This window comes from Sander lucioperca, chromosome 4, assembly GCF_008315115.2.
Source record: "Sander lucioperca isolate FBNREF2018 chromosome 4, SLUC_FBN_1.2, whole genome shotgun sequence".
Lineage (NCBI taxonomy): Eukaryota > Metazoa > Chordata > Actinopteri > Perciformes > Percidae > Sander > Sander lucioperca.
The window spans coordinates 22,240,870-22,268,868 of record NC_050176.1 but is presented as its reverse complement, the minus strand read 5'-3'; the positions used below and the strand labels follow the sequence as shown (position 1 = coordinate 22,268,868).

The 27,999-nt window shown below is 43.0% G+C and overlaps 1 protein-coding gene across 5 annotated transcripts in view; it reads right to left on the bottom strand.

Moving 5' to 3' along the window:
- Positions 1 to 27,999, bottom strand: part of usp34 (ubiquitin specific peptidase 34) — a 109,342-nt gene that overhangs the window by 42,806 nt on the left and 38,537 nt on the right. For 2 of the 5 annotated variants that reach the window (XM_036000977.1, XM_036000979.1), the window contains exons 14-40: positions 26,337 to 27,061; positions 24,591 to 24,805; positions 24,314 to 24,432; positions 24,020 to 24,147; positions 22,000 to 22,089; positions 21,675 to 21,770; positions 20,418 to 20,500; positions 18,215 to 18,369; positions 17,181 to 17,294; positions 16,887 to 16,986; positions 16,435 to 16,597; positions 15,171 to 15,297; positions 14,805 to 14,858; positions 13,281 to 13,431; positions 11,721 to 11,821; positions 9,826 to 10,041; positions 8,334 to 8,459; positions 7,879 to 8,001; positions 7,304 to 7,387; positions 7,093 to 7,179; positions 6,243 to 6,443; positions 6,061 to 6,143; positions 5,510 to 5,550; positions 5,145 to 5,269; positions 4,091 to 4,243; positions 1,618 to 1,722; positions 556 to 650 (exon numbers count right to left, since the gene is read on the bottom strand). In XM_036000977.1, the coding sequence (XP_035856870.1) occupies positions 556 to 650; positions 1,618 to 1,722; positions 4,091 to 4,243; positions 5,145 to 5,269; positions 5,510 to 5,550; positions 6,061 to 6,143; positions 6,243 to 6,443; positions 7,093 to 7,179; positions 7,304 to 7,387; positions 7,879 to 8,001; positions 8,334 to 8,459; positions 9,826 to 10,041; positions 11,721 to 11,821; positions 13,281 to 13,431; positions 14,805 to 14,858; positions 15,171 to 15,297; positions 16,435 to 16,597; positions 16,887 to 16,986; positions 17,181 to 17,294; positions 18,215 to 18,369; positions 20,418 to 20,500; positions 21,675 to 21,770; positions 22,000 to 22,089; positions 24,020 to 24,147; positions 24,314 to 24,432; positions 24,591 to 24,805; positions 26,337 to 27,061 (3,860 nt within the window). The remainder of the gene's footprint in view (positions 1 to 555; positions 651 to 1,617; positions 1,723 to 4,090; positions 4,244 to 5,144; positions 5,270 to 5,509; positions 5,551 to 6,060; positions 6,144 to 6,242; positions 6,444 to 7,092; positions 7,180 to 7,303; positions 7,388 to 7,878; positions 8,002 to 8,333; positions 8,460 to 9,825; positions 10,042 to 11,720; positions 11,822 to 13,280; positions 13,432 to 14,804; positions 14,859 to 15,170; positions 15,298 to 16,434; positions 16,598 to 16,886; positions 16,987 to 17,180; positions 17,295 to 18,214; positions 18,370 to 20,417; positions 20,501 to 21,674; positions 21,771 to 21,999; positions 22,090 to 24,019; positions 24,148 to 24,313; positions 24,433 to 24,590; positions 24,806 to 26,336; positions 27,062 to 27,999) is intronic. The other 3 variants (XM_036000978.1, XM_036000980.1, XM_031302703.2) reach the window with 3 other exon arrangements.

Sequence of the window (27,999 nt, the reverse complement as noted above, 5' to 3'; positions counted from 1 at the left end):
CTTCTACGACTATTAGATAGAGTAGGGCTGGGCAATATGTCAAGATAAAATCGATATTGTGATATGAGACTAGATATCATCTTAGATTTTGGATATCGTAATATCATGACATAAGTGTCTTTTCCTGGTTTTACAGGCAGCATAACGGTAAAGTGATGACCGTGATGTTATCGCAGTTCTGTTATTTGCTTTTAGCCACACACTCATTATATCCACATTACTGAGGATTATTTATCACAAATCTCATCGTGTAAATATTTTTGTGTAAGCACCAATTTTCCACCCTACATTAGCGCCGCAATATCGAAATTGAGGTATTTGGTCAAAAATATCATGATATTAGATTTTCTCCATAGCGCCCAGCACTAAGATAGAGTGATAGAAAGTTCTACTAAATCATGATGCAACCTTAAATCAATGCAAAAGATTGTGAACTGTTTCTGGACATGTATTAAAATGCCACCAATATAAAACACAAATACAAAATCTGCAGGCTCAATACACCAAACTATCAGCCCAGTAACAACTCGCTGGATATGAACTTGACTGTCTGACCTCCTGATGCAGTCGGCGAGGTGTCGGGCCAGAGCGTCCAGGTCCAGCAGGGTGGTCTGCATCGCGCCGGCCAGCGACAGAGAGGGAGAGACCTTCTGTGAGTTCAAACAGACCCAATACTAGCAACAGCTCAATGAAAAAACATCGCAACAACACTACAGAATGTTCAAGAACACGTAGGGATAGACCGATTATCGGGCCGTTTTTTGGCAGTTTGCAGATTATCTGCGTGTGTGTTTTATTTGCCTGATAACCGATAAAGTTAATGAATTAAAAAGTGTTCTACTTTGGCTCGGCTCCAGCTCTGTGTCTGTCTTAATGTCCCGCCCACCACACTATCTCTATCTCTTACTGCAGGGGTGTCAAACTCTATTTCACTACGGCCACACTGAAAAACTGAGAATCACATCAAGGGACAGAAGTGCTCTTATTTTATCGAAAAAGTTAAATATTTTTGATGGTCAACATAAAGCCCTAAAAATGTCAGCAAGGAAAGTTCTTTAGCCCTCATAGAATTTAGCAAATCGAGCAAAAACAAAGCATTCCGATTACATTTCCACAAGTAGCCAACCACACAGTCGTCACAACTTGTTTCACAGGCCTGAATATGGTTGTGTGGGAATTTCGGAGTCTGCCAAATTCTGCTTTGAGTGTCGCGTAATTGCAGTTTGAAAACAGTCTCCTGTCTTTTTGGTTTGGCGCGCAACTAGGCACGCCAAAATTTATTGCGAACCTACTTTGATTTGTGGGCCTGATCAAACTTTGCAAGAGGCCGGATTTGGCCCGCGGGAGAGTTTGCCACGTGTCTTACAGGGTACTATGTTCAAAGCTCCTAATTCGTTAAATAAGTGCTTAAAGCATTTAAACAAAGTTTTTTGTTGGAGTTTGTAGCATTCCAAAATCTTAATTTTTCATTTTGTCTGTAAATGAATATCAGTTCCAAATATCGGTTTCATTAACCGGTAATAATCGGTATCCGCCTTAAAAAACCCAGTATCGGTCGATCCCTAATAAAATGTCAACTGACTACAGATCAATGTGATCATCAGCTCGGTTTCCCACCTGGCTGGCGTCTTTAACGTGAATGTTGTCGATGAGTTTACAGAGCAGCCAGAAGTATTCCTTACAGCCCGTCCGCAACAGAGGCTCCTCTTCGTAGTCCTCCACCTGCAGAATACACCATACCACCAAACCCCGTTATTAACAGCAAATACCACACCGAGGTAAATCATTAACATCACGCAGAGTTTGGCTCTCTGCATGCAAACTTCTGCAGGTAGACACCAGTCATCTGCAGCAGGAGTGTCGGCCGTGATGGGACTTTAAGAACACCTGTGGAGTTTTTGACCTAAGGTAGTTTATTTATGAGCACAACCTGTCTACATAGCTGTCCACCAGTCTGCCACAACACTGTATTTTATATTATAGTTTTCTCCTTATAGGGCTGCAACTTACGATTATTTTCATTGTCCATTTAATCTGTATGATTATTTTCTGTATTAATGGATTAGTTGTTCGGGTTACACTCTGCTTGAAGGTGTCTACATAAGAGTGACATGACACTGTCATGAACGTGTCATAAACACTATAAACAAGTCATAAGTTCAAGTCATAAGACACAGTCATGTCACTCTTATGTAGATACCTTCAAGTAAAGTGTTACCGTTGTTTGGTTTATAAAATGTCAGAAAATGGTGAAAAATTGTGGATCAGTGTTTCCCAAAAAGCCCAAGACGACGTCCTCAAATTTCTCAAAACGTCCTTTTTTGTCCAAAACTCAAAGATATTCAGTTTACTGTCACAGAGGAGAGAAGAAACTAGAACAATATTCACATTTAACAAGCTGGAATCAGAGAAGTTTTACTTTTTATATAAAAAAGAACTAAAACTGATTAATCAATAATTAAAATAGTTGGCGAATCATTTAATAGCTGACAACTAATCAACTAGATTTTGCAGCTCTAATTCCTATATCTTAGGATTCTTAGACTGCCAATCGCACACTATTTCACTGATCTACAGGTGGCAGCAGAGCACCAATAAACGCACCAATGTGCCAATACACAGGGAAGGAGACGATGCAAACAATCCAGCATTTAAAATGTGGAAAAAAAGAAAGAAAGAAAAATCAGCTTTCAAGTGTTTTATGAGGAAGGACCTAACTTTTTGTTTGTTTATAACAGAGATCTTCAACAGGGTGTCCTCAGAGTTATTGCAGGTTTTTTTTGAAAATGACGTAACATGAATCCAACATATTATTAGCAAATATAAATCAACCTATTTGTGGGGAAAAAAACACTGATGATAGGCAAACTGGCCCATGAGGTAGTCACTTAGTTAGCCCTCCACAGATACATACATGTATGTTTTAACATTAAAACATGATTTATGAAAGCATGCCAACAAGAATTATTTTAATAGCTTAGTATTCTATGCATTAAAAATTTATGTATAAAGGTTTCAGGCTGCCCTACACGTTCTTGAAGGGTATCTGCACATTTTTTAACAGCAAATTTAATGACTTTTAAGACCTTTTTTAAGTCCTCTAAAAAGGAAAATTTAAGACTTTACCACGACAAAAAAAAAAACAGGAAAATGTTCAGCACGACACAGAATGGTGTGGCAAAGTGTAGCGCGGCACAGCTCACCAGAACCATGCTCATACAGGTCACAGGGACACGACAACTTTTATACCAAGTGCTGATTCGCCTTACAGCCCTGACACGGTTGACTGTGTATGTATAAACACACACACACACACACACACACACACACACACACACACACACACACACACACACACACACACACACACACACCAGCCTTTAAGGTAATTCAGGTAATTTCTAAATTCTGGCCCCTCATTTCTAAATTCTGGCCCCTCATATCAGTTTAAAAAAAGACATGGAGGACAGCCCCAGGACATTACAAAAGCCCACAAATACACAAAAGTTAAAGTATTCATCATCCTTTCTCTAAATTATGGACGGATGACGAGTCAGACTCGGCCCCACGTGAAATTGAAGACCTCCTTATCGTAAATTCCCGATTTCAAGACAATTTCAGACCTTATAAATCAAAATTTTTATTTAAGACGTTTCAAGACTTTTTAAGGACCCGCGGGGACCCTGTCTTGTGGGCCCAGTTTAATATGCAACATCATTTTATACAATACGTATATGTAGTATGGGGTCCCTGCTCTGTGTATCTTTCAGTTAAGGGGTCCTTCGCTTAAAAAAAACGTTGAAGACCCCTGGTTTATAAGAAAGAAACTCCACAGTAAGGCTTTATTCAGAGTGTGTCCCAGTGTCTCCAGCATTGATCCCACCAGAGGGACAATGTCTCACAGAAACCATACTGGTATCTCTGTAGCAAAGCTCAAATTGAGTCAGATCATCGTCCCGGAGGACTTCTGACACAGAGTGTAGCTTGCAGATGAGTTTCGTGTGAACTTTCGTCATTGGGTGTGTGTGTGAGCTCGAGTGAGTGTGTGTGTGTGTGTGTGTGTGTGTGTGTGTGTGTGTGTGACACCCACCCTGAGTGGTTTGAGCGCCTGCGCGTCAGGCAGGAACTTGAGGAGCGTGGAGGCGGCGAGCAGCAGGAAGGATCTGTTGATGGACTCTCCGCCCTCCAAACCAGAGAGAGAGAGCTTGTAGAGGCCGTTGCACGCCTCGTGTCTCACGGCCGGCTGAAAACAGCAACAGCAACACGTCAACAAGTGGGAACAAAATATTTAATAAACTTCTACGATTGATTTCTTAATTCTAAACCACAGCTCGGAAGTCCACCTGCTGCATGCTGTTGCTCGTTTGTTTCCGTTTCTGTAACTTAAGTTTGCCTGTGATCTTCTGTGGTGTTCATACCGCTTCAGATCACATGAAAGTTAAGCTAAATATGAACACAGACTTGACTATGCTGCACATTAAAAGCTAATTACTTTAAAGGGCCCATATTATGCTAATTTTACGGTTCATACTTGTATTTTGGGTTTCCACTAGATAATATTTACATGCTTTAATGTTCAAAAAACACATTATTTTTCCTCATACTGTCTGTCCGAATAAACCTGTATTCACCCTCTGTCTGAAATGCTCCATTTTAGCGCCTGTTGCCTTAAGACCCACTTCCTGAAAAAGCCCAGTGTGCTCTGATTGGTCAGAGTTTCCGGGTCTTCAGCATCTGCGCTCCCAGCTGTTTGCAGCCGGGGAATGAGCGTAGCGGTCACTTTCTACCTATATATAGCATAGTTGCGACAGCTAGTATAAAGGCACAGTAAAAACAGGCGGTGTGAATTTCTCTGTGAATTGAGTGTTTTGATACTTCTAGAGTATATATATATATATATATATATATATATATATATATATATATATATATATATATATATATATATATATATAACAGTGAAAGTGTATGGGTGATGAAATGTGTGACCGTTAGAAGTGAGAGCATCTCTGGTTTTCTAGGAGCCAGCGTTTAAAGTGAGTTTTAAAAGCTGTTGAATGTAGGACACTTTTATTGGTTACTTGGTTGCATTCATTCTAAACTTGTGAGGAAGCTGTGAGCTGTGGATGTTTGGACCGGCTCACCTCGGGCACCAGCAGGGTGAGTTTCTTCAGCCAGTCGTGAAGGTGGTCGCTGTCGGCCAGACTGGACTTCACTGTGGAGGAGCAGTGCGCCCAGCTCACCAGCAGCCACATGGAGTAGTGAGTCACTGGTGAAGAAAAAAAAAAAAAAGAGAACCTTAACTGTCACATCACTGTCAAACATTTCATTTTTCTGATTCTGGTGTATTTTTGTCGTTTTCATTTGAAGTATTTTGGGGTAAGAGACGTTGATGTTTCTTTATCCTTTCTGCATGCTTTAGTTTAAATTCTTCCTTTCAGAATGTTATCATAGTGTGTAAATATAAACCATAAATGTTCACAGAAATCACTCTTTTATAAGTTCTTACCTTCATGACGGGACCGGTGGTCAGACTGAGCCTTTAGAACTCTGTTGAACAAAAAAAAAAAAAAGACATTTTCCAAAAATGTGGGTTACTTTCAACATAATTGTCAAAGAAAATAACGTAAAATAAGTAAAAGTAAAATAGATCAGTTCAGTACTTTGATTGAATTTGGGTATTTTATTAAATTTTTTTTTATTTTTCATTTAAAAAAAAAAAAAAAAAAAAAAAATGTTGAAAAAAGTGACAAAAATGTCAGATAAAGCTTAAAAAAAAAAAATGCAGGAAAAAAATAAATATAAAAAAAAAAATTAACAAAATCATTTCAAAAAATTGTCAAAAAAAAGTGACAAACGTCGCAAAAAGTGACAAAAAAAACTTGGGGGAAAAAAAAAAAAAAATCCAACAAAAATGTCGGGAAAAGTGTTCGAAAAAGAAAAAGTTTTCATTTAAAATTTGGACCCAGAAAAAAATTTGAATGGTCGACGAAAAGACAACACAAGGGTTAATATATTTAGTATTTAAATACCACCAGATAGAATACTTGTGGTACTCACCTGTGTGCGAGGTTGTCGTAGGTGTAGGCCACGTTGATCAAACGCTGGATGAGGTTGGTACCCTGAACGAGGCTGAGGAACACCTGCAGGCCGACAGACAGATCAGCTGACAATCGAATCCCACAACGATCGCGCCGTTATTTCTATTTTATTTTTTTTTTTCCAGCTGGTGGAACATTTACCTCAGTCAGCCGAGGGATGTGCAGGCCTTTCCCGTGCTCCACCGTGGACTTGCGCGATTTGCCCGGCCACGCCCGCTTGCGCTGGCTGTCGGCGAGGCCGGACCAGGAGAAGACGTCGTGGTAGGCCAGGTCCAGGTCCGCGGGGTCCACCGCAAACTGGCAGATCAACTTCAGCAGGCAGGCCAGGCAGTCCAGCAGCCACTGCAGGGGAGACGAATGGAAAACTAAATGAAAACCACACGCGACGAGCTGTGAAACTCGGACACACGCTTCTTAGTTTAGAAACCGACAAATCAAATTTACACTCCCGCTCTGGCTACATTGCACGCGTAACATGCAGTGGTGGAATGTAACTCAAGTATTGTACTTAAGTTTCTTTTCATGCCACTTTCTACTTCTACTCCGCTACATTTCAGAGAGAAATATTGTTTTTTTTTTGGCATTTTAGGCCTTTATTTGTATCGGAGTCAAACCCGCGGCTGCTGCATCGAGGAGTAAACCTCTATATATGGGCGCTCGCTCTACGAGGTGAGCTAACCAGGCGCCCATGAAAAGACAATGAAGAAAGTTAGTTTTATAAGTCTTACCTACTGCATCTTTAAGGGAAAAATACTATAATATGATGCATTCCTTTGTGAGAGGGTTGCGCATATCTCGCGTTAAAAACCTAAATAGAAGACTGTCCGTGGTGCACACACACCACTTCCACACTGTTCTCATGCAGTTTCATGGATTATGGTGGAAGTGTAGTGATGGAGTAGCGAGCAAAGTAGCTGGCCCGTCAGAACGTTTTTTTTTTTTTTTTTGGAGACCCTGACATTTTCACTCAAAGGGACGTAGTGTCTCTCACCACAGTCCAGGACTCCTGGTCTTTGGGCTCCAGGATGCCCGAGTTAAAGATCTCCAGGAGTAGCTGCAGGCCTCCAGACGAAACAAACTGGAGGGCAGAAAGATAAAGACTGAATCGGACTGTAACCGTTTGGAATCTACTGTTTTTATTTTCTAAATAAACTTTGGAGATTGTCGTTTGTATATTGTGGGGTTTTTTTTTGGTGCGGTACCTTGCAGCTCCAGGTGTTCTTGCTGTTTTCTATCTGATCCTCACTGGAGTCATCAGAGTCTGGATACAGATCACTGTAGCTGCCCTGGAAACACAGACAGACACACACACACAGAGACACAGACACACACATACACAGAGACACAGACACACACACACACAGTAAGATTTACAATCAGCAAGAAAGTCTAAGAAAGAAAGGAAAGCATTGTGATTGTGTGCATGTTTTTATGTCTAAGTGATAGATTGGTGATCAGATTACCAACATTCATTGTAATCCAAAATGAAATATCATTGACGAATCAGGATACATTTTTGACTTTAACATTCTGTTCAGGACACACAAGCAGGTGTGCTTTTATAAGTTTGTATTGATGTTCTCAATGTACACAGAACACATATGTATGCACTAAAATGTTGCTTAAAAAGAAATGATGACTACTTCAATCTATCATGTTTGTCTTTCTTGTCTTTACTGCTGCTTAGCCTACACAATGTAAAAAAACAAACAAACTTGAAAACAAATTGCAAGACGATGTCGACACGTCTTTTAAAATAATAATTTATTTTTCTCACGGTGGACTCTCGGTGAATGCGTCGGTTGGGTTTGCCCAGAGCCTCGATGATCTCCAGAGCGTACAGCAACTTGTGGGGACTTTTTATCCTCAGCAGCTCCTTCCAGCACAGACCCTCCCCATTCTACACACACACACACACACACACACACACACACACACACACACACACACACACACACACACACACACACACACACAAATGTATCAACAACCCACGCAACTAACTTTATGCACTCATAGCAAAATGTTTGAGGCATGTATGCGTGCGTTTGGACTAAAAAAGGTGGTACGTGATCTTGGTAAGCAATTTGACAACATTGTAGTAAATAGTTTTGGTGCGAAAGCGTGATCGTTAAGATACCAAGCTAATTCAGCACAAATTAGTGCATAAAAAGTCACCAAAGTGAAGCATTTGAACTCATGGAAGTTGTTGTGGCGAGTGTGGCGACTGACCGTGTCGTCGGAGATGTTCTGGAAGGCCTGAAGCATCTTGGGACACGTAGGAAGCAGCATCAGCAGCTCCCAAACCCGACGAGACAGATTCTCTGCATGGAGGTGGAGTTCCTCACACCGCATGCTCTGCATGGACACACACACACACACACACACACACAGTTGTAAGCATTGTTGTAACTACTCTTGACGAAGGATCAGAGGGGCCAAAACGTTAGTTTCGTCAATAAATTGCAATGCTGAGCAAGAGCAGTATCGTCCTTTTTTTCCCCCAGTTTAATGTGATATTGATATTGTTATTGATCACATCATGATTTAATGGGAAATGTGCAATCTGGGTAGAATTAAGTGCAATATGAGGGGGAGGATGTGCAGTGGGTTGTCTTTCTTCTGTGAGTGTGGGGGGAGGTAAGGTAGGGGGGTCTTCTGTGAGGTTATTGAATGTTATACCATGGTCTAGGTGAATACTCGATTCTGATTGGCTGCAGGGTGTAAATAACAAAGTGATGTAGGAGACCTACTAAAGGAGTTCTGGTGAAACTAACTGTTATTTCCAACTCGTCCTCTGAACACCACAGGATGGCGCTAACACACACGCTGCAAGAAGTAAGTTATACTGCCCCTCTGGACTGACTTTGTTTCACAGAGAATAACGTTATCTCACATCCCGTTCCCTGTTCAGGTCGTTACTCCAGGCTCCCGGCAGACAGTAACGTCACACATCGCGGATAGAACTGTTCGTAAAAGTCGTTATATTGTTTTGGGGACAAAGACATGGCTGGATAGCTAGCTTGTCTTGTTGTTCAAATTATTTTTACTGATTGCCAACTGTACACAATGTTATTGACTTTGGATGTTGCTAGCATAGCGTTAGCTTTTCTGGCTCGGAGCTAGCTAAACTGAAGGGTTCTATCAGCTGAGCGGACTATAAATATCTCCCGTTACTAAGGGTGGTAAGTCGTATCTAAGGTCCTTCTTATTTCCTGCAGGAGTGAACAACGTTTGCGTTGCATAAGAACCTTATAGATGGGAATGATTGTTCCAGGTATTAGTCAAACCATCAGGCGTAACCAAACGGAGTTATTGTTTGGACAAACTTTAGATTTCGATTGAAAAACAAATGAAAATATAAAGTAATGGTTTAAAAATATGTTATTTGGCAAGTGACCATGGTATGAGCGGGTTAATGCCCTTCGAGGTGTCCATTGTCAGGTATTAATGGACGACAGCGAGGCGTGAACCCTTACTTTTAATTGAACGCATTGGATGAGATAATGCGTGCTTATGTTTCATGCATGTTTACTATATGTTGATTGTGTGTTCATGTGCGATGCGTCGCCATTTTGTTCTCTCGACTGCCCAAGAAGAATTTTCCCTACTATATTTTCCAACGCAAGCTTATATAATCTTTTTGTCCTTATTACGAGTTGCTCTGCGTGCATGAAAAGTGTGACACGGCAAGTTGAAGGTTCCCTCCGTCAGTCGCACCCACCTCAGGGTTGTCGTGGACCTTCTCAGCGTTGGGGCTGGGCGGTTTGAAGCAGGCCAGCATCTCCAGCAGGTCGAACAGCGTGGTGAGGTGCGGCTCCTGGAGGAGCAGCAGCATGGGGATGTGTTCCTTCTGGGGCGGCGGCAGGCAGGAGGCCGGCAGCTGGACGCCCTCGCCCTTCCTCTCCCTCCGCGGAGCTCCCAGGGACACGAACACCATCTGGGATTGGAAAGATTGAAGAGATTTCAAAGTAAAATACATGTTTACAGCATCTGTTGTCAAATGATAAGAAAAAAAATACAAGTTAAAAGAGTTTTGGCTTCTGTCAAGTCCCTTCTTGACTTATTTTTAATCCCATTTTACTGCTTTTTAGGGGGCATTTTTATTTTTTTTTATTTTATTTATCTCGAACAATAACAATGTAGCAAAAGAAAACAACAATTTTTTTTTTTTTTTTTTAAACAACCAAATTAAAAACACAATCAGAATTTACCAAAGACCAAAAAAAATAATACAAAGGATAGGTTCGAGAAGGAGCAGGCGGAAGCATACAGCTTATTAGGTCCTGCCCCTACTTCACAATATCATATTATTACAAAACAAAAAGATATGCAAATACAGCATACACTCTTTCAGGTCTTCCAATAACTTACAACAATACAACATCTTTACATTACAATTTCATTCCTATGATTCAGTCTATTCCTTTCTGTAATGCTTTCTTTAATGTATTTTTGAACTGAATGATATTATGGCTCTGTTTGATGTCATTGTTTAGTCCATTCCATAAGTTTTCCTCCACCGGCCTTATTTAGTTGGGTTAAATCGCACTTCTCAGACTCGGAACGCTTTCACATCCGACCAATAAGCGGAGTGAATGTTCTTACCCAGTTTATAATGACGCATTTTGGTACTCTTGGATTTTTCCAGGTGTGAAAGGACACCCGACCAAGAGGAAAACGCTCCGAGTTTACAAACTCATCAACTGATTCGGACCAAAGCAAAGACTAAAAAGGTGTGAAAAACGCCCTAACGCCATCTGGGATTGAGAACATTGAAGTTCTTTTCAAGTGACAATACAACTACAATACATTTTTACAGCATCTGTTGCCAGATGATTAGAAATAATACAAATTAAACGCAGAGTTTTGGCTTCTGTCAAGTCCCCTGTGACTTCTTTTGGAATCCCCTTTTACTGTTTTTTAATCTATTGTTGATTTGATTCCTTCTCTCCTAACTTCCTATTCCTTTACTCGACTTACATCTTTACAGCATCTGATTCGTTCAATGCGTAGTTTTGGTTCAACAAAAAGAATGAATTAAATACGTGACGACAATCTTTCATTTAGACCACTATTCAACAAAACTGTGCTCTTACTATTTGTTTCTAAAGCCTTAAATGGACTAGCTCCACAATACATTACTGACCTGCTGACTCTATTCTGCCCCCAGGTCCCTCCGATCATCCTCACAACTCCTCTCAGTCCCTCATTTATGCCTCAAAACCAAATGTGACCGAGCTTTTCCCGTTTTCTGTTCCCCGGCTCCGTAACATCCTCCCGTCCCGCATTAAGTCATGTTCCACAATTGAACATTTTAAATCTAATTTAAAGACCTATCTTTGTTTACTCCCTGTTCTGTTTCTCCCTGTTCTTGTTTACTGTTCTGTATTACATTTTGTTTTGTTGCTTGTCATGCACCCTTTATTTCTTTAATGTTGTTAATGTGTGTTGAGGCAGATCTTAAGCCATCTGCCTCGACTGGAAAGCACTTTGGGTCAACTTTTGTTGCTTTAAACATGCTTTATAAAAAAAGGGGACTTGACTGTCCTCACGTGTTTTTTTTTTGTTTGTTTTTTTAGGTATTGGCAAACCGAAGGGAAGAAAGCAGGCAGTCACCTGCATGTCTTTGAAGCCCAGCTCATGCAGAGTCTTCTCGTCGTAGTCTGTGGTGAGCTCGTGGCCAGAGGAGATCATCCTGACTGGTCCCATCAAACCCCCTGCAGGAGACAAGACAGAGACAGACAGGTCACACACCAGCTGACATTAAACAAGGAGGGCATACTGACAGTGTGAGAGCTGTTAAAGGGGATCTACAGATCAGGGATCCCCCGGACTCTCCAAGGTAAATTTAAGACTATTTGAGACCTTTGTAATACCGCCTGGGATGAAATTTAATGCCAACTTCACGGCCATTTAACGGAAAATCAGTATGGATTTTAAGTCCGAGAAAAAAAAAAAAGATTTACCAAGTAACGTCACCTGACTTTTAACCTCGAATTGCCAGACCTTCCTCCACAGCGCTGCGAAGGAGGGTCTGGCTAGTCCACACAACATTCTGGGATTCGTGCTCTGGTTTATTGGCATTTCTTTAAACCAATCACAATCGTCTTGGGCGGTGCTAAACTCCAGACGGAGTCACGGTGCCTCTGCTAAATAGTCTCGGGAAGGAACTTGTTTTGGTGGAACGTGTACGTTCAAAAGTAGTTTTAGTCGTGCAACAGAAAACTCAGATTGGACAGATAGTCTAGCTAGCTGTCTGGATTTACCCTGCAGAGATCTGAGGAGCAGTTAACCATAGTCCTCAGAAATCCACCAGAGGTTAGAACGCCAACACAAAGGAAGAGGAAGGGGACGTCCGGCTGAATTTCCGGCAAAACCTGAACAATCATGGAAATGAAACGCGGTCGATAGACTACCTGACTTTTAATACAATATTTTTGTGAAGTTTGTTCGTACCCCAATAACATAAAATGTATAAAACATTGTATCGCATTGAGCGCTTGTATCCTATGAAACACAAAATAAATAGTAATAGTAAATTTAAACGTTACCCACACAAAATATTTATTCATGATGTTACGGCATTTATTTAATCCTACAAAAAAGACAAATTCAATACCTTTAAAAAGGACAATTCCGGCGCACAACGAACCTAGGGGTTAATAACACGTGTACCGAGTCGACCGTTCTCTGAGATATGTTTTCATGCTAATCGAATGTGACCAGTTTTAGCGCTAACCGCTAATTAGCTTATAAAGCTAGTCGTCAGGGCATGGGTAAAGTAAAAAGAAATCGCTATTTCTCTATCACTAACAAGGCTCAAAATATCACCACACTTCCACGGTAGCATTATGAGAGTCCCTAAATGTTAACCCTCATTATGCTACCGTAGAAGTGTGGTGCTATTTTGAGCCTTGTTAGTGGCAAGCTAATTAGCGGTTAGCACTAAAAACTGGTCACATTCGATTAGCATGAAAACACGTCCCAGAGAACGGTCGACTCAGTACAAATGTGTTATTAACCCCTAGGTTAATTTTGCGCCGGAATTGTCCTTTAAGGACTTATTTTTGGAATATTAAATGTAGAACTTTAATACTTTAAAGACCCCGCGGGTACCCTGACAGACGTTTGTTAGAAAGTGAACAATAGCAAGGGGGAGGATGTGAGCGAGCTGACCTGGGAAGTCTCCCGCCTGCCGGCCGCTCTGGCCGAACTCCTGCAGCTGAGCCTGCTGGTTCATCTGCTCCTTCTGCAGGTTCTCGTACCAGTGGGTCACCTCGGCCCGCAGATCTGCTACCTGGTCGCTGGGATACATCTCGATCGTCATCTGCAAAAAAAAGAAAACACAGTATCCATAAAGGCTGAATGTACTGATGTAACAGGTTCATATTTACATTCAAACATTGGATTTCTAAGACAAATGCGAGCCACTGAGTTGATAAGGGCTGGGTTTGAATTTTCCGATTCAAATCGATTTTTAAAATTTTTAAATTATCCAATACTGATTCATAAAATCCAAAATCAATCTTCGTCCGCATCATTCGAAACAAGAAGGAATCCATCGGTACCAACTATGTCACGCTTGCTTGTCAAGAAGGGGGTTCCAAAGGTGGGCTACATTTTGGCGAGGGAAAAACCTAGCATGGCCATTTTAAAAAGGCGTCCCATGACCTCTGACCTCAAGTTATCTGAATTAATGTCACTAAATACTCACTGACTGTAGAGTCTGTAGAACTGCACTTTATTGTGTGTCCATGTTTAAGCTATAGTGCGTAGTTTCTGTCGCCCCCATGAGAAATTCTACTGTCTACTGTCAGCGCGTCCACATGATACAAGCCTTACGTGATCGCGCCCCTCCGCCCTCTCCACATATGCTAGTAGCCAAGGAGGACACGGAGGATTATAAATACATGGACTCTTCAGAAGAGGTCATTATCGTCACTCGAGTATCTGCGCAGGAAAGTCGCCGGACGCCACAATCTGAACATAGCCATACTGAGAAATACAGAGAGAGAGAGAGTTGTGTGGAACTCGATGTTCATTAATATCAAAAAGTTACACGCTAAGGCTTTAAATAAAAAGTACATTAATGGAACTGCTAACGTAAATACTTTTAATTATGCAGCAGGTTACAGGGAACCTTGTACAATCGTAGAATCTCTTTCATGTCTAAGCTAAATTGTTTTTTCAACTGAAATATCCCAAATCAACATTGAATCGGAAATCAAATCGGGCCCTTGTGAATCGGAATCGATTCTAGTGCATCACTGGCGATACCCAGCCCTAGAGTTGATATCGTTTACATGTGTAGAATTTGAAAATGTGTGACTGTGGAGGCAAAGCATGCAGCTAGCATACACCAGTTTGCACTGGGACTGTCAAACGACAACAGAATGCGAACGATTATTTAAGCATATAAAAAAAAAAAAAGGACTTTAATTAAACATCCATGATAGCATTTCCTAATTGGAAGCCTTCATTTCCAAATTGCACAAAAAAGAAAAATAATTAGACATAGAAGCATGGAAGATGACTTTTTTTTTTCAGCTAGGGCAGAAACGGTTTGTAAATTTGTGCCGAACCGCCACCGGAGAAGGAGGAGCGGTCCCGACGCACGCAGCCGCACACAGAATACACGGTGTAGGTTGATGCACGTAATGTGGAACCAAAAAAAAAAAATCACAGTGGGTATAATGTTACCTCAGTCCCCAGCAAGAGGATTGTGTCTGTCTTTGACACTTGCAGCTCTCCTGTCTGTTCAAAGTAAATGAAAAGAAACGGATCCTTATGCATTTGGGGTTGATTCCGCTGTACCGAACTCGCACCGAAACGTGACTTCTGTGTTCTGTTACACCCCTATTTTCAGCAGATTATGTTGATGACCCTCATGAGCATAATAACACACAATATACAATTCTTCTTTCCACTTCTAGTGCTCTAGTACTTCTTGGCCTCCCTGTTTCCCAATCAGTGTGTAAATGTGCAACTTCAGCCACCTCTAAAAACGCCCCTTTAGGTGATGCACTGTAATGTTTCAGAGCTACAAGTCGAATGTGGATTTGTCACCTTGTCAGGAAGGCCGGCGGGCTGACAGACGATCCTGAGTGGCAGCGACTGTTTGTCGCTCAGAGCCTTCAGATGGCTGCTGATTCCCGTCCCCTCGATCTGCCATTGCCGCAGGTGGTACGCAAACCTGACAGGGAAACAATGTGTTGTTGAGCAACCACTGTGATCTGTGACCCAGTGTGGGACTGGGATCATAACAATCACATATCATCTGTAGATTGTTGGAGCAGAAAAATTCTGTTCTTTAAAAAGGAACACGCCGACTTATTGGCACTTTGTCTTATTCACCGTATCCCCCAGAGTTAGATAAGTCCATACATACCCTTCTCATCTCCGTGCGTGTCGTAACTCTGTCTGATGCCCCCACCGCTAGCCTAGCTTAGCACAGATCCTGGAGGTAACCGGCTCCATCTAGCCTAGCTTAGCACAGATCCTGGAGGTAACCGGCTCCATCTAGCCTAGCTTAGCACAGATCCTGGAGGTAACCGGCTCCATCTAGCCTAGCTTAGCCCAGATCCTGGAGGTAACCGGCTCCATCTAGCCTAGCTTAGCACAGATCCTGGAGGTAACCGGCTCCATCTAGCCTAGCTTAGCACAGATCCTGGAGGTAACTGGCTCCATCTAGCCTAGCTTAGCACAAATCCTGGAGGTAACCGGCTCCATCTAGCCTAGCTTTGCACAGATCCTGGAGGTAACTGGCTCCATCTAGCCTAGCTTAGCACAAATCCTGGAGGTAACCGGCTCCATCTAGCCTAGCTTTGCACAGATCCTGGAGGTAACTGGCTCCATCTAGCCTACTGCTCCCAATAAGTGACAAAATAACGGCAACATGTGATTTGCTCGCAGCACCTGAGAAGCCCCGTGGTGAGGAGCAGAGAGTAACAACGGTGCTTTTCAGGTGTTGCGCTAATCACTCCGCCCAAGTAGCAGAAGTAGCAGTGCTTCTCCTGAGAATATAGTTCCCAGTATGTATACGGTTAGAAGATGGCTGTGTCTCATGTGACCTTGTTATTTGTACATGCTGTGACTATACAAATCACAACCTGTGAATAAGAACATGTTGGCGTTATTTTGTCACTTATTGAGAGCAGTAGGCTAGATGGAGCCGGTTACCTCCAGGATCTGTGCTAAACTAGGCTAGGCTAAGCTAGGCTAGCGGGATACGGTGAATAAGCTAAAGTCCCAATAAGTCGGCATGTTCCTTTAAAACAGTATTTATATTATTGTCCTTTGATCTTGTGTAAATCTTCCTAAGTGTGTGTACCTGCGTCGAAAGGCCTCCAGGTGTGTTTTGAGCATGAGCAGCCCCCGCTCGATGCTAGTCAGGCTGGAGTGGGCGTCCTTCTCCAGGTTGGCTGAAGCCATCAGCAGACTCTCCATACATTTCCTGATGAACTCCTGCTCCTTCTCCAGGCCCGTCTTCCCAGCTGGAGATGTCCACATACGAACCACAAGACATACAAAAGACATGGATGGTAAACTTTTAATTCATTTTTTAAAGATGGGAATTTTTTGGGTTTCGTGCATCTAAAATTGCTTGATAAGTGTACAACTTTCAGTATGTTTGACCCACCTTCAATGCACTGGTGGCAAGTACCACTCACACAGAAACACTAGGGATGTAACTGTTCATACACATTGTTTTTTTTTTTTTTTGGGGGGGGGGGGTGTGTGTGTGTGTGTGTGTGTGTGTGTGAATAATGGAGGTTAACTAACCGTTAATGTAGTAGGAGTTGATGTACTGGATGGCGGCGCGGCTGATATCAGCAGACTGAGCTCTCAGAGCGATCCCCCACAGCTGATCCATCCCACACAGCTGGAGACACAGACACACACACGTCTGTGGGTTAACTGTCTGTCTACTCTGACTTAACTGAAGGCAAGATGAGCACTTGTAACATGTCAGCGTAGATCACCAGGTTGTCTACAAATTGGTTTAAGTTAGGGTAAGCTATTAAAGGATTATTTAAATACGGTTTAACAACGTGGCGTTCAGAGGAGTTTGTGTACCTCACAGCTGGAGGCGTTGTCCAGAGCGCTAGTGGCGAGGCGGGCTAAGTTACACAGGTGTTGAAAGAGGTTGAGGCCCGTCATGCTGATAGTCTCCGGCTTCAGCTGGGGCATCTGATGACACACACGCACAGTTACGTTAACACACACACAAACGCAGACAAACTGACATCAACACACAGCTGCTCCAGTAGAGCTGTCTGTGTTTCTACTCCATCTGAGCATAAATGTATGAAACAAAACGGTCTCTTATTTAACTCATATTTACTTCTCTTACTGTCATCTGGCAGCCTGGGAAAACCCTGACGAACTTCCGGCAAATTTGGGATTTGCTCTGCAAGTCAGCCTGGCCAAGAGTCCATTCAAGCCCATTTCCAATGTTTCCAAATCAAGGCACCAATCACAACCATTGAGGCGGGCTTTACGCAATGACGATAGCGCAGCGACGGCGAGCAGCTTTTTGTTTACATTCAACGTGACGGCCACCGAAGCGCAGCAACCCGTTGATGCCGCTGTCGCTGCTACGTCACCCAGATCGTTGGTCTGATCGGTTGAAGGACTATCCAATTGTGCCCAGAGGCATTTGAGCGGCATCCGTAGGTTTTTTTGTTTTTTTTTAAACCAGGATATGGTGTTTACAGGACCCACTTTTTTTATTCCTAGGATTGCAAAGGCATGACTGGCCCTACTCTCCCTCTGATTGGCTAGTACTCGTTGCCTTCAGCGGTTTTGTTGGTTGGGTTTAGGCAAGAGGAGTGGGATTAGTTGGGGTAAGAATGTCCAAGTGAGCCAATCAGAGGCAGAATGGGGCCGGACATGCTTTTGCCATCCTGGGCAAACAAAAATACTCGCTTACAGTACATGCACAACACATAACCAGGATACCCGTGCGCATGTAAATGCACTCGTTGATGCAACTTGCCGAGTAAAGAAAATTCAAAATGCCTAGATACTTCAGAATATCCAGAAGCAGAGGAAACCCTACAACTAAAACTGTATATTGTTGTGCGTTTGTTTCCCTTCCTCGCTCCTACCTTCTCCAGGAAAAGGTGTTTGTAGGTCTCCATGCCCATTGCATGCTGGTCCTTGCTGCGGACCTGATTGAGGAACCAGTGCAACGCGTCGTCGTAGCACTCGGCGTCCTCCACCAGGCAGTGCCACAGGATGTCCACCTGCTCCAGACTCAACCCTGCGAGACGGAAACACACACGCGCAATTATACACGGGAGCTACGCCAGATGTGAAGGCAGACTCCACCGCGTCTGTACTCAATATAACTCATCTCTCCCTGCTTTTTCTCCCAATGGTTTACTGAGCATCCCTCAAGCTACCGAATCGGTTCTCAACACGGGGTCTGGACCTCAAGAGTCCAGAGTGACACGGACTAGAAGACCAATAATCCATGTAATGCAAAGTTAAACGTTTGATTTTCCTGTAAAAAAAAAATATTGGATACTTTCATCTCTTCAGGCCTAAATATCACTCCGGCTGGACTCCCACTGTGTTACTGTAACAAGAGGCTTTCTTTGTGTGTAAATTCGATGGCGTATGGTCTATAAATACATAGTTTCTGATACTTTCTATTACACTCAAAGACTCTTAATACATCTGAGAGATCAAAAACAAAGAATTGAGCAAACATTGAGATTTAAAATGCAACAATGAGCTACAAAGAAACAAAAGAACAGGATGAATCAGACAAAAATAAAAAAAAATATCTATCGCCCCCTGGTACAGTATGTTAATGTTCTGTTGAAGTAACAAGGTAACACACACACACACACACACACACACACACACTGTTCTCAGTGGGGCAGCTCAGGTTACATAATGAGGTCTATTTTAGCAGTTTTCCCCAAAGGACTCAAAGTCAAACCAAACACACATTAAGAGTTCCTTTCCAAACTCCGAAAATGTTAAAAATGATTCTCTTAGGAAAAAACACCCATGCGCTGCGTAGACCTCTTTCTGCACATTCAACCCAAATCACATCCACGTTTAAATTGCTGCTTGTTATCCTTCAAAGCAAACTGAACCATTTTGAGTTGTTAATGCGATGTTCCAATTCCCTGGGAACTCATTTCACCACAGCATCAAACTTGCAAAGACTTGAAAAGGAGATTAGTATGGTTGCAGACAGCAACATCAGGGGATTACACGATTAGAATTACTATTGGAAGAAAAACAAGGACGTTGTATCGGTAAATATACACTGCAATGTTTGTTTTCACTGGGGGGTTTTTTATGCTCTGTGCCCCACAAATGAAATGCACTGACCTCTATTGTAATGTGGTGGCATCAAACATAAACAGATACCACCTGTATAACTAGATATAACACATAATAGGTGAGAAAAATCTTTGACATTGGTCCAGTATTAAGTGAGATAAGTTAATAGGGCAATTGTTCAGCTTGTATTTACCTTCACAAAAGTGCTTGTTTTGCCGCTGACAGAGTCAGATTAATATTCTGTGTGTCTGTTAACATCATGGAAAGGATCCCTACAGAGATAGACCTTTAAAACCTCTTTGAGACCTTTCTGTTTAACCAGAAACAGCTCTGAAGTTGCTAGCACTAAACCCACCAGACTCCATTTAAAAAAGCAATACTTTTAGCGTGTATAGAGCAAACATATTTTCACATGTAAATCGGTGAACTATGTGTTTATTTCAACCAAAACTAGAGTTGTGATGGTTGCAAAAGTGGAAAGACGACCCAAAACGGCTTTTCGTAGTTTTATTTTGTTCCTGTTGACTTTGAAACAAGTGTTTTTTTACGATGCTAAAATGACTGTTTATTTACATGGAGTCTGGTGGGTTTAGCCACCAGACTCCATGTAAATAATTTCGTGGATGTTTTTATGTTTAAAAGAAAGGTCGACCTCCTTAGAAATCCTTTCCATAATGTCGTCAGACACTTAGAATATTAATCTGAGCCTGGCAGCGGCAAAACAAGCACTTTTGTGAAGGTAAATACAAGCTGGACAATTGCCCTATTAACTCACATTGTAGCTTGTTTCGCCGTCATAACCATTTATAAAGTTAACATAGTGTTGAGATCAGTCTTTGTGACAGTTACGATGACCCTACAAATGACAGCTTTCATTCTCGGTGTGTAAAAGTATCTTTAGCTTGTGAACCATCTTTTAAGTTGGACTCCTGATTGCTTAAATGTACAATGAACTTGTCTTTAATCCAGACTAGTTCTCTGAGCAGAAGAAAAGAAGCTGAATCTTACTGAAGTGGTCTGGAGATCCCAGTGTGGAGAAGACGCAGGTTAGGAACTGCAGACGGACCTGGACCTCCGCACTGTGGCTGTACCTGCAACGACACAGCGAAGAAAGACAAGTCCGTATTAGTAGGAGAAAGTTTATTATTTTACTGTAGTCCATGATGTTCATACAGATAAAGGTCTTTGTTGCTGCTTCTCTGTGTGATCTTGTGTCCAAGAAGTGTTTTACTGTTCAAAAATGTTTGGAATAACCAGAAGGAAATATTATTATTTAATATGTGTACTGATCAAGGATCGACCGATACTGGTTTTTAAAAGGGCGATACCGATTATTAGTAGTTAATGAAAACGATTACCGATATTTGGACCCATTACGCATTTACAGCGAAATGTTCATTTTATTTAAGCCCAGTTCAGGGTTCCGAGCCAATTTAATTCATTAATTTAATTGGTTATCAGGCAAATAAAACGCTGATACAGATAATCTACAAACTGCCAAAATGGGCCGATAATCAGAGTCTTTGAGCTTGAGTTCAAGTCAAGCCTCAAGTCTTTTGCCACGAGTCCAAGTCAAGTCTCAAGTCTCTGGCCATCTGATCTGGATACAACTATAAAGATACAATGTGCCCGTTCCCAGCATTAGCACAACACTTTGCGATGGTTAGCTTGTTACCTATGACGATATATGCTAAATTTTAACATCTCTTTCACATTAGCAAGTGACTGACCTATCTGGGTGCGTTTTGAGATGCCTGATGCCGACGTTGTTGATCCGGCATCATTTATCTTGGTGCCACACACCTTGCATGTAGCTGTTGGCTTACTGCCACTGTTTACCAAGTTATTGAAAGTAAAACTAATGACAATAGGCACAACTCCGGGAGGACTTGGTGTCGCCATCGTCAATGCATTTTTTGATATGCGAGTGCACGCACATAAGGCATAACGCATGCGTTATGTTGCACATTATGGCAAAGGGCAGGGGACATGCCGCTTGCCATACGTTTCCCCAACGTACAGTATATGCGCCAATAAAAGAAAATAGAAATACATGAATAAATTTAGATTTAAAAAGCAATAATTGCGTGAAAACAGGTTGTTGACAAGTCTGGACGCTCGCGTCAAGTCTGAAGTCTTTTGGGTCGAGTCGCGAGTCAAGTCTGAAGTCACTGTTTGTGCGACTTAAGTGCGACTCGAGTCCGAGTCTCAGACTCGACTCCCCATCTCTGATCTGTAGTAGTGATGACAGGTGGACAGACTTACAGTGCAAACTTGTGCAGGTGTTCCCGGACTTCCTGGATGTAGTGCTGCAGGTTGTCGAAGAACAGCTTCATCATGTGCAGCTCCTTCTCAGCCCACCTGATGGAACCGACACACAAATCAGCACCGCACTCATGAAACGAGACAGCTCCCTCTTCACTTCATTTAAAAAAGTATATATTCAGTTTCTGTTTAACATCTTAAGACCAGCAGAAGGTTGGTACGTACGCAGGGAAAATTCTAACAGAAGTTCAAAGAATATAAAGTTTAAAGTACACCAGCTGTTCAACATATTTATCTGAACTCGGTTGCTGAAAACATTACTTACATGGTGATCCAGTGAGTGTCATAGCTGGAGCCAAACTGCTGGAAAGTGCCAAAAAGTTTGGGTAGTAGACGCAAGGAAACCACAACAGACCTGAGAGGAGAAGACGAGAAGATGGGAGTCAAATACAAGAATAAACGAAAAGAGAGAAATTCAACATTGACAGGCGATTCGACAAAAGGATTGAGCGGCTTTTGCTGGCGCTAAACCTGCACACGTACAACAAAAAGAAACCGTGTTATTCTCAAATCAACCCCTAACTGCGCTGCCAAGCAAATAGCGTCTCCGTGCTCTCGTGCTGTTTGCATGTATGTAACTTGGGTAATACGCTGAGATTTGCGACAAAATTCTGTGCAAATGAGCCTCATTGCAAAAACAATCCAAATCACAAAGGTCAACACTAATAGCCACACACAGTACAGTGTTTCCTCTATGCTGATTTTGTAGTGGCGGCCCGCCACGGCAAAATTTCCGCCGCCACGGTCTCAGAAATTGGGCAGACACACAATGTAGTCGTGGTTGCCTTTTAAATGATCCTGCCGACATAATGCACGTTGGCTGCTGCTCACATTGCAATTTAACAACAAGTAGAACTATTCAGAGGTCATTGGTTTAACGCCACATACTGTTGTGTTGATGTTTATTGTCAAAACGTTCGCTTTCTTCCGAGTCGACTATTAAACGAACAGCTCCACCAAAAACGTCACCGCGGTGGGTCCGTTCTAGTTGGACAACGTTCAACTTGTCAGTTCTGTCAGCTCATCGTCCTCAGTTCCTCAAAAAATACAGTTCAAATGTTATGGAGTGCCATGGGGAAACAGTCTTGAGGCGCACTCAGTCATTAAATGGTTTGTTGATTTTCCTGTGAGAGGATTAGTGTCCAGGATTTATGCTAAACTAATGCAAATATCTATAGGAGAACTCCCAATAGTAAAGAAATGGGAGCGAGAGCTGAGCCCTGAGGGGAACGCAATTAATTGGGAGACAGTTTGGGACAACATTTTCCACTGTTCCAAGAACCCAAACCACCAGTATATCCACTTCAACATATGCCATAGGACATACTGGACTCCTCAGAAGAGATACGTCTCTAAAGTCATTCCCACTCCCTATTGTACATTCTGTCAACCTGAACAAACTGGAACTTTCCAGCACATGGTCTGGGAGTGTGAACAGGTGCATGAGTTCTGGAATAAAACAACATCAATACTATCTGATGTGATAGGATGTCGAATTCCTACTGACCCGATTGTCTTGTTACTTAATGACAACTCTAATTTACACCTGCTTGGGAGACAGAAGACAATTTGGCTAGCCAGCTCAACTGCAACCAAGAAAATAGTAGCTCAACGCTGGCTCCCCCCCCCACTCGCTTTGTATAAAACAGTGGTTGGCGTATTTTCTAGACATAGTTATGCTTGAGCTCTCTACAGCAAGGATTAACAAAGCCAAATCATTGACCATTGACCTATGGAAAAGCACAGCAGCACAACTATCACACCTAATGACCTCAGTGCCACAAGAACTAGAGGAGAGTGACTAGGCAAGGTGTGATTTCTGGCGCAAAGGCAACATTTATGCTTTGCCGCATGGATAATTGCAATCAGAAGCAAAAAGCGTTATGGCCGTGTTTGCGCTGTAATATCATTTGCGTTATATCTTTTATAAATCGGACATTGAGCTGAGGCAGATAGCTGCTGCAAGCGTTGCACAATTGATTGCCCACGTCCGTTCTTTGTGAATTTGCCTTTTTGAGAGTTTTGGAAATATCATTTTGTTGCTGTATGAGCAGGTTTATTTTACGCTTATATTTGCAGACGGGGGTCATAAAAGATGTTATTTGTGCTTTATTTTGTTTTATGATAAAGCCGTAACAGTAGGTTCGTGTTCAACATGTTCAGATACAGTTCCGTGCAGCTTTCAGACATCTGCCACATTCTCTGAGCGTTGTTTTTTTGCAGAAATGATTGAATCCAGCGGGGATCCATGAATTAAAAAAAACAAAAACACGTGTCACTCTTACCTGTGGTGGGCCAAGTTGTCAAGGCAACCCTCGATGAAGCGCATTCGGATCTGTCTGTCGGTGAACCAACAGACGAGCGAACACAACAGCTTCTCTGCTTCGTTAATCAGACCCTCAGACAGATGAATCTACAAACACACGCACAAAACACGAGATCACACGAAGGCTGTCGGTAACAAAGAAAAGTAAACGTTGCAGCATTTGACTTGTGCTGTATAGAGAAAGCAGTGTCTGTATCGATTAAAATCCTGACGATGCCCATCTCTATCTACAAAGAGAGGTTTGAAGTCGTACCGCGTCCTCGTCCTGCACCAGGTCCCACAGCAGTGTGTTGCCCTTCTTACAAACGTTGTCCAGGTTGATGTCAGTCACAGCGTGGCTGCCGGAGTACTGATGCTTATGGACGGACGGACCTGCGGAGATACAGAGCGCTCACAAAGTCAGCTTTTCCGTTTCTTTGGCAGGGTGATCTTTATTCAGTCTTTCGGGATTTAACACAAAAACTGACAGTGAAAGCAACCGGTTGTATTGGTTCAAAATAAACTTTTACAAGGCCTCGAGGGGGGCTCACCTTGCACCAGGTGCTCATGGTAGATGGAGGCAAGGTTGGGGAGGTGCTGCTGGAGGTGGGAGCTGAGCTCAGCGTGGGAGTTGATCTGGACCAGCTCCTCCTCGCAGCCCGACTCCTCGCCGTCGAAGTCGGCCATGTTCTTCTCCGACTTTGCGCTGACCTGGGAGCTGCTGCAGCTCACGTCGTCCGCACTCAGCATGTCCTCCACCATGGGACTGACGGAGGGCCGAGGGTTTTATAAAAAATGAGGCAGACAAGAAGATCCATTAAAGATCAAAGAGCTTTATCACAATTGCAGAAGAGGGATGCTAATTTAGAGGTTTTATTTTCGGACTGATAGCCGACCCTCGTTAACCGAAAATTTGTCTCGACCACAGCGCTGCGGAGGAGGGTCTGGCTGGTCCACACAACATTCAGGGATGGGAGAAAAACGTACTCTGGTTTATTGGCATTTCTTTAAACCGGCGCTGGACGGAGCAACGGAGCCTCTGCAAAATAGTCTCTGGAAGGAACTTGTTTTGGTGGAACATGTGTACGTTTAAAAGTTGTTTTAGTCGTGCAACAAAAAACTCCGATTGGACAGATAGTCTAGCTAGCTGTCTGGATTTACCCTGCAGAGATCTGAGGAGCAGCTAACCATAGTCCTCACAAATCCACCGGAGTTTAGAACGCCAACACAGAGACAGAGGAAGGTAACGGACATCCGGCCAAAAATTAGGGACAGCCAACGGAATTTCCGGCGGCACCTGAACAATCCCGGAAATGAAAGGTCATTGATATAGACTAACCAACATGAACCATTCCGAGAAGCAGAAAAAAAAAAGAGTCCGTTCACCATCTGGGAGGCTCGAACATACTTTCTGTGGACAGCTGCAGACTTGCGTGCCGTCGTGCAGCCAAGCCCCGTGCATGGTCATGGCCACATGCAGCGGTCCATGGCGTGTATGTCCGAGCCCGTCTCCACGCAACAATCTGCGAGGTTATCAGCTGTGTGTCTGCCTGGCATTCTCTGTGTGTGTGTGTGTGAGAGACGGCTGGTTTAACCCGCCAGTCCTCATAGTGGGAGTCCACCATAGCCGCCGTGAGCGCGGTCCAGCGGAAAGCCACGAGCAGAGAAAAAGAGCGCAGCTTAAAACGCAAGTTGCTGGTGCAACGTTAGCACTAGCAAGTTAACTACAAGTTTAGAAATAGATTGTATAGCCTATTTTTCTTTCATATAGCCTATTTTTTTTGATAATGCAAAATTGTAAATGTACAATTGTTTTTTACTAACTTTTTTGTATTTATGTTTTATTATAATATTGTTTTTAACCGTTTAACCGGTTTTAAAAATCGGTCAAAATTCTTATTGTTAGTTAAACGGTTAAAGGTGCCGTAGGTAGGATTGGGAAGATCGTTATATCAAATATCGTTGCGGTATTGATATCAAGGTATTTAGTCAAAAATATCGTGATATTTGATTTTCTCCATATCGCCCAGCCCTATGTACAAGTATGCAGCTCTACATGGAGGCGGAGCACAGAAAGTGTGTCCGAGTATACTGGACGCATGAACTGGGACTCTGTTGCCAGCATGACTGAATGGTTAATGATGATCGGTTACCGAAGGACGGCTATCGCTAAGGAAAAAAACCCTCTAAATTAGCAAAAACAACAAAAGTCAGACGTCCATGAAACTCGCTGTGAATATTGTTAGTATACAGAGGTTAGACCCTGTCATCTCGCGCCCCCATGAATTAGGCCTTACCCTTCGTGATGGTGGTGGTGGTGATGGTGATGGTGGTGGTGCTGGGGGCCAATGAAGCGCCGGCAGTTAAAGAGCTCGCCGCCCATGGCCTCTCCCAGGAAGTCCCCGGGCCGCGGCAGGCACGGAGGCTCCTGAGGCCCCTGGACCATCTGTGAGGGGCCGATGTCTGGCGGCTGCTGCTGCTGCTGGGCCTCCGTCCCGTCGGGCCGAGCGGACGACGACGCGGAACAGGCGTCCAACATCCTCATCCGGCCCTCCAGGGACGTCGACGCTGCTGTCACCATGACAGCAGAAGTCTCCGGGTTGAAGGGGAGAACCTTGGGCTTGGCTCCGCCCCCTGAACCACTGGGCCCCGCCCCCTGGCTCGGCCCCTCGCCGAGCGCCTCGCCCGCCTTCCTCTTCCTCGACTCCGTCTGCTCCCTGGGCTCCTTCTGCTGCCCGCCTTCAGCGGCCGAGCGGTTCCCCTCGTCTTCGTCTTCGTCGTCGTCCTCGTCGTCGTCCTCGTCGTCCTCCTCTTCGTCGTCCTCCTCCTCCTCCTTCAAGGCCTCGCTGTCCGCCATGTCGTCCGAGTGCATCTCGCTGCCGGGGCTGCCGGCCGATTGGCTGGCTCGGCTGGAGGCCGCTTCGTTGCTCGAGGCCTCGCTGCGGCCGCTGCTGCTGCCCGGGCCGCTGCTGCCTTCCTCCACGCTGTTGGCCGTCTCATCGGAGCTGCCCTGCATCGACTCCTGAGGAAACAAGACAGACACGAGGAACAACGCAATTACTGTAAATCACTTGTGTGATGAGGCCGCTTCAGCAGCAGACTGCTGCGCCCTCAGTGTAAGAAGGAGCGCTACCGCAGGTCCTTTATTCCGGCAGCAGTCAGACTCTTTAATGCAACATCATAATGTAGCACTGCTCGCCGTTTCTGCAATATGAGCCATCAATGGACAATATTCTGCACTATGCATATTTATTTATTTATCACTCTTTGTCACCTCCAACTAGGGCTGCAACTAACGATTATTTTCATAGTCGATTAATCTGTCGATAGTTGTTTGATCTATAAAAATGTCAAAACGTGGTGAAAAATGTGGATCAGTGTTTCCCAAAGACTAAGAGGACGTCCTCAAATGTCTTGTTTTGTCCACAACTCAAAGATATTCAGTTTACTGTCACAGAGGAGAGAAGAAACTAGAAGATATTCACATTTAACAAGCTGGAAACAGAGAAATCTTATTTTTTTTAATAAAAAATATGACTCAAACGATTAATCGATTATCAAAATAGTTGGTGATTAATTTAATAGTTGACAACTAATCGATTCATCGTTGCACCTCTACCTCCAACTGTGCAATATGTCATTTCTATTCATCCGCACCTTACTCATCTGTATATCTGTGTATAAATACACACTGTTTATATAAGTGTGTTTATTGTGTAAATGCTTGTTTTATTACTATTATTATATTTTTTTCTATTTTTTATACTTCATGTATATTTTTTCTCCTATGTCTACTTAATGTGTATTTGTGTTATTCTGATGTGTGTAAAAAAATAATCTTTTGAGCTGCTGTAGCACAGGCATTTCCCCAGTGCGGGATTAATAAAGTCTATCTTATCTTATGATTCAAAACATCTCCTTTCAGTTCCTCCAGAAAAACGTGATTATGCGATCGCATAA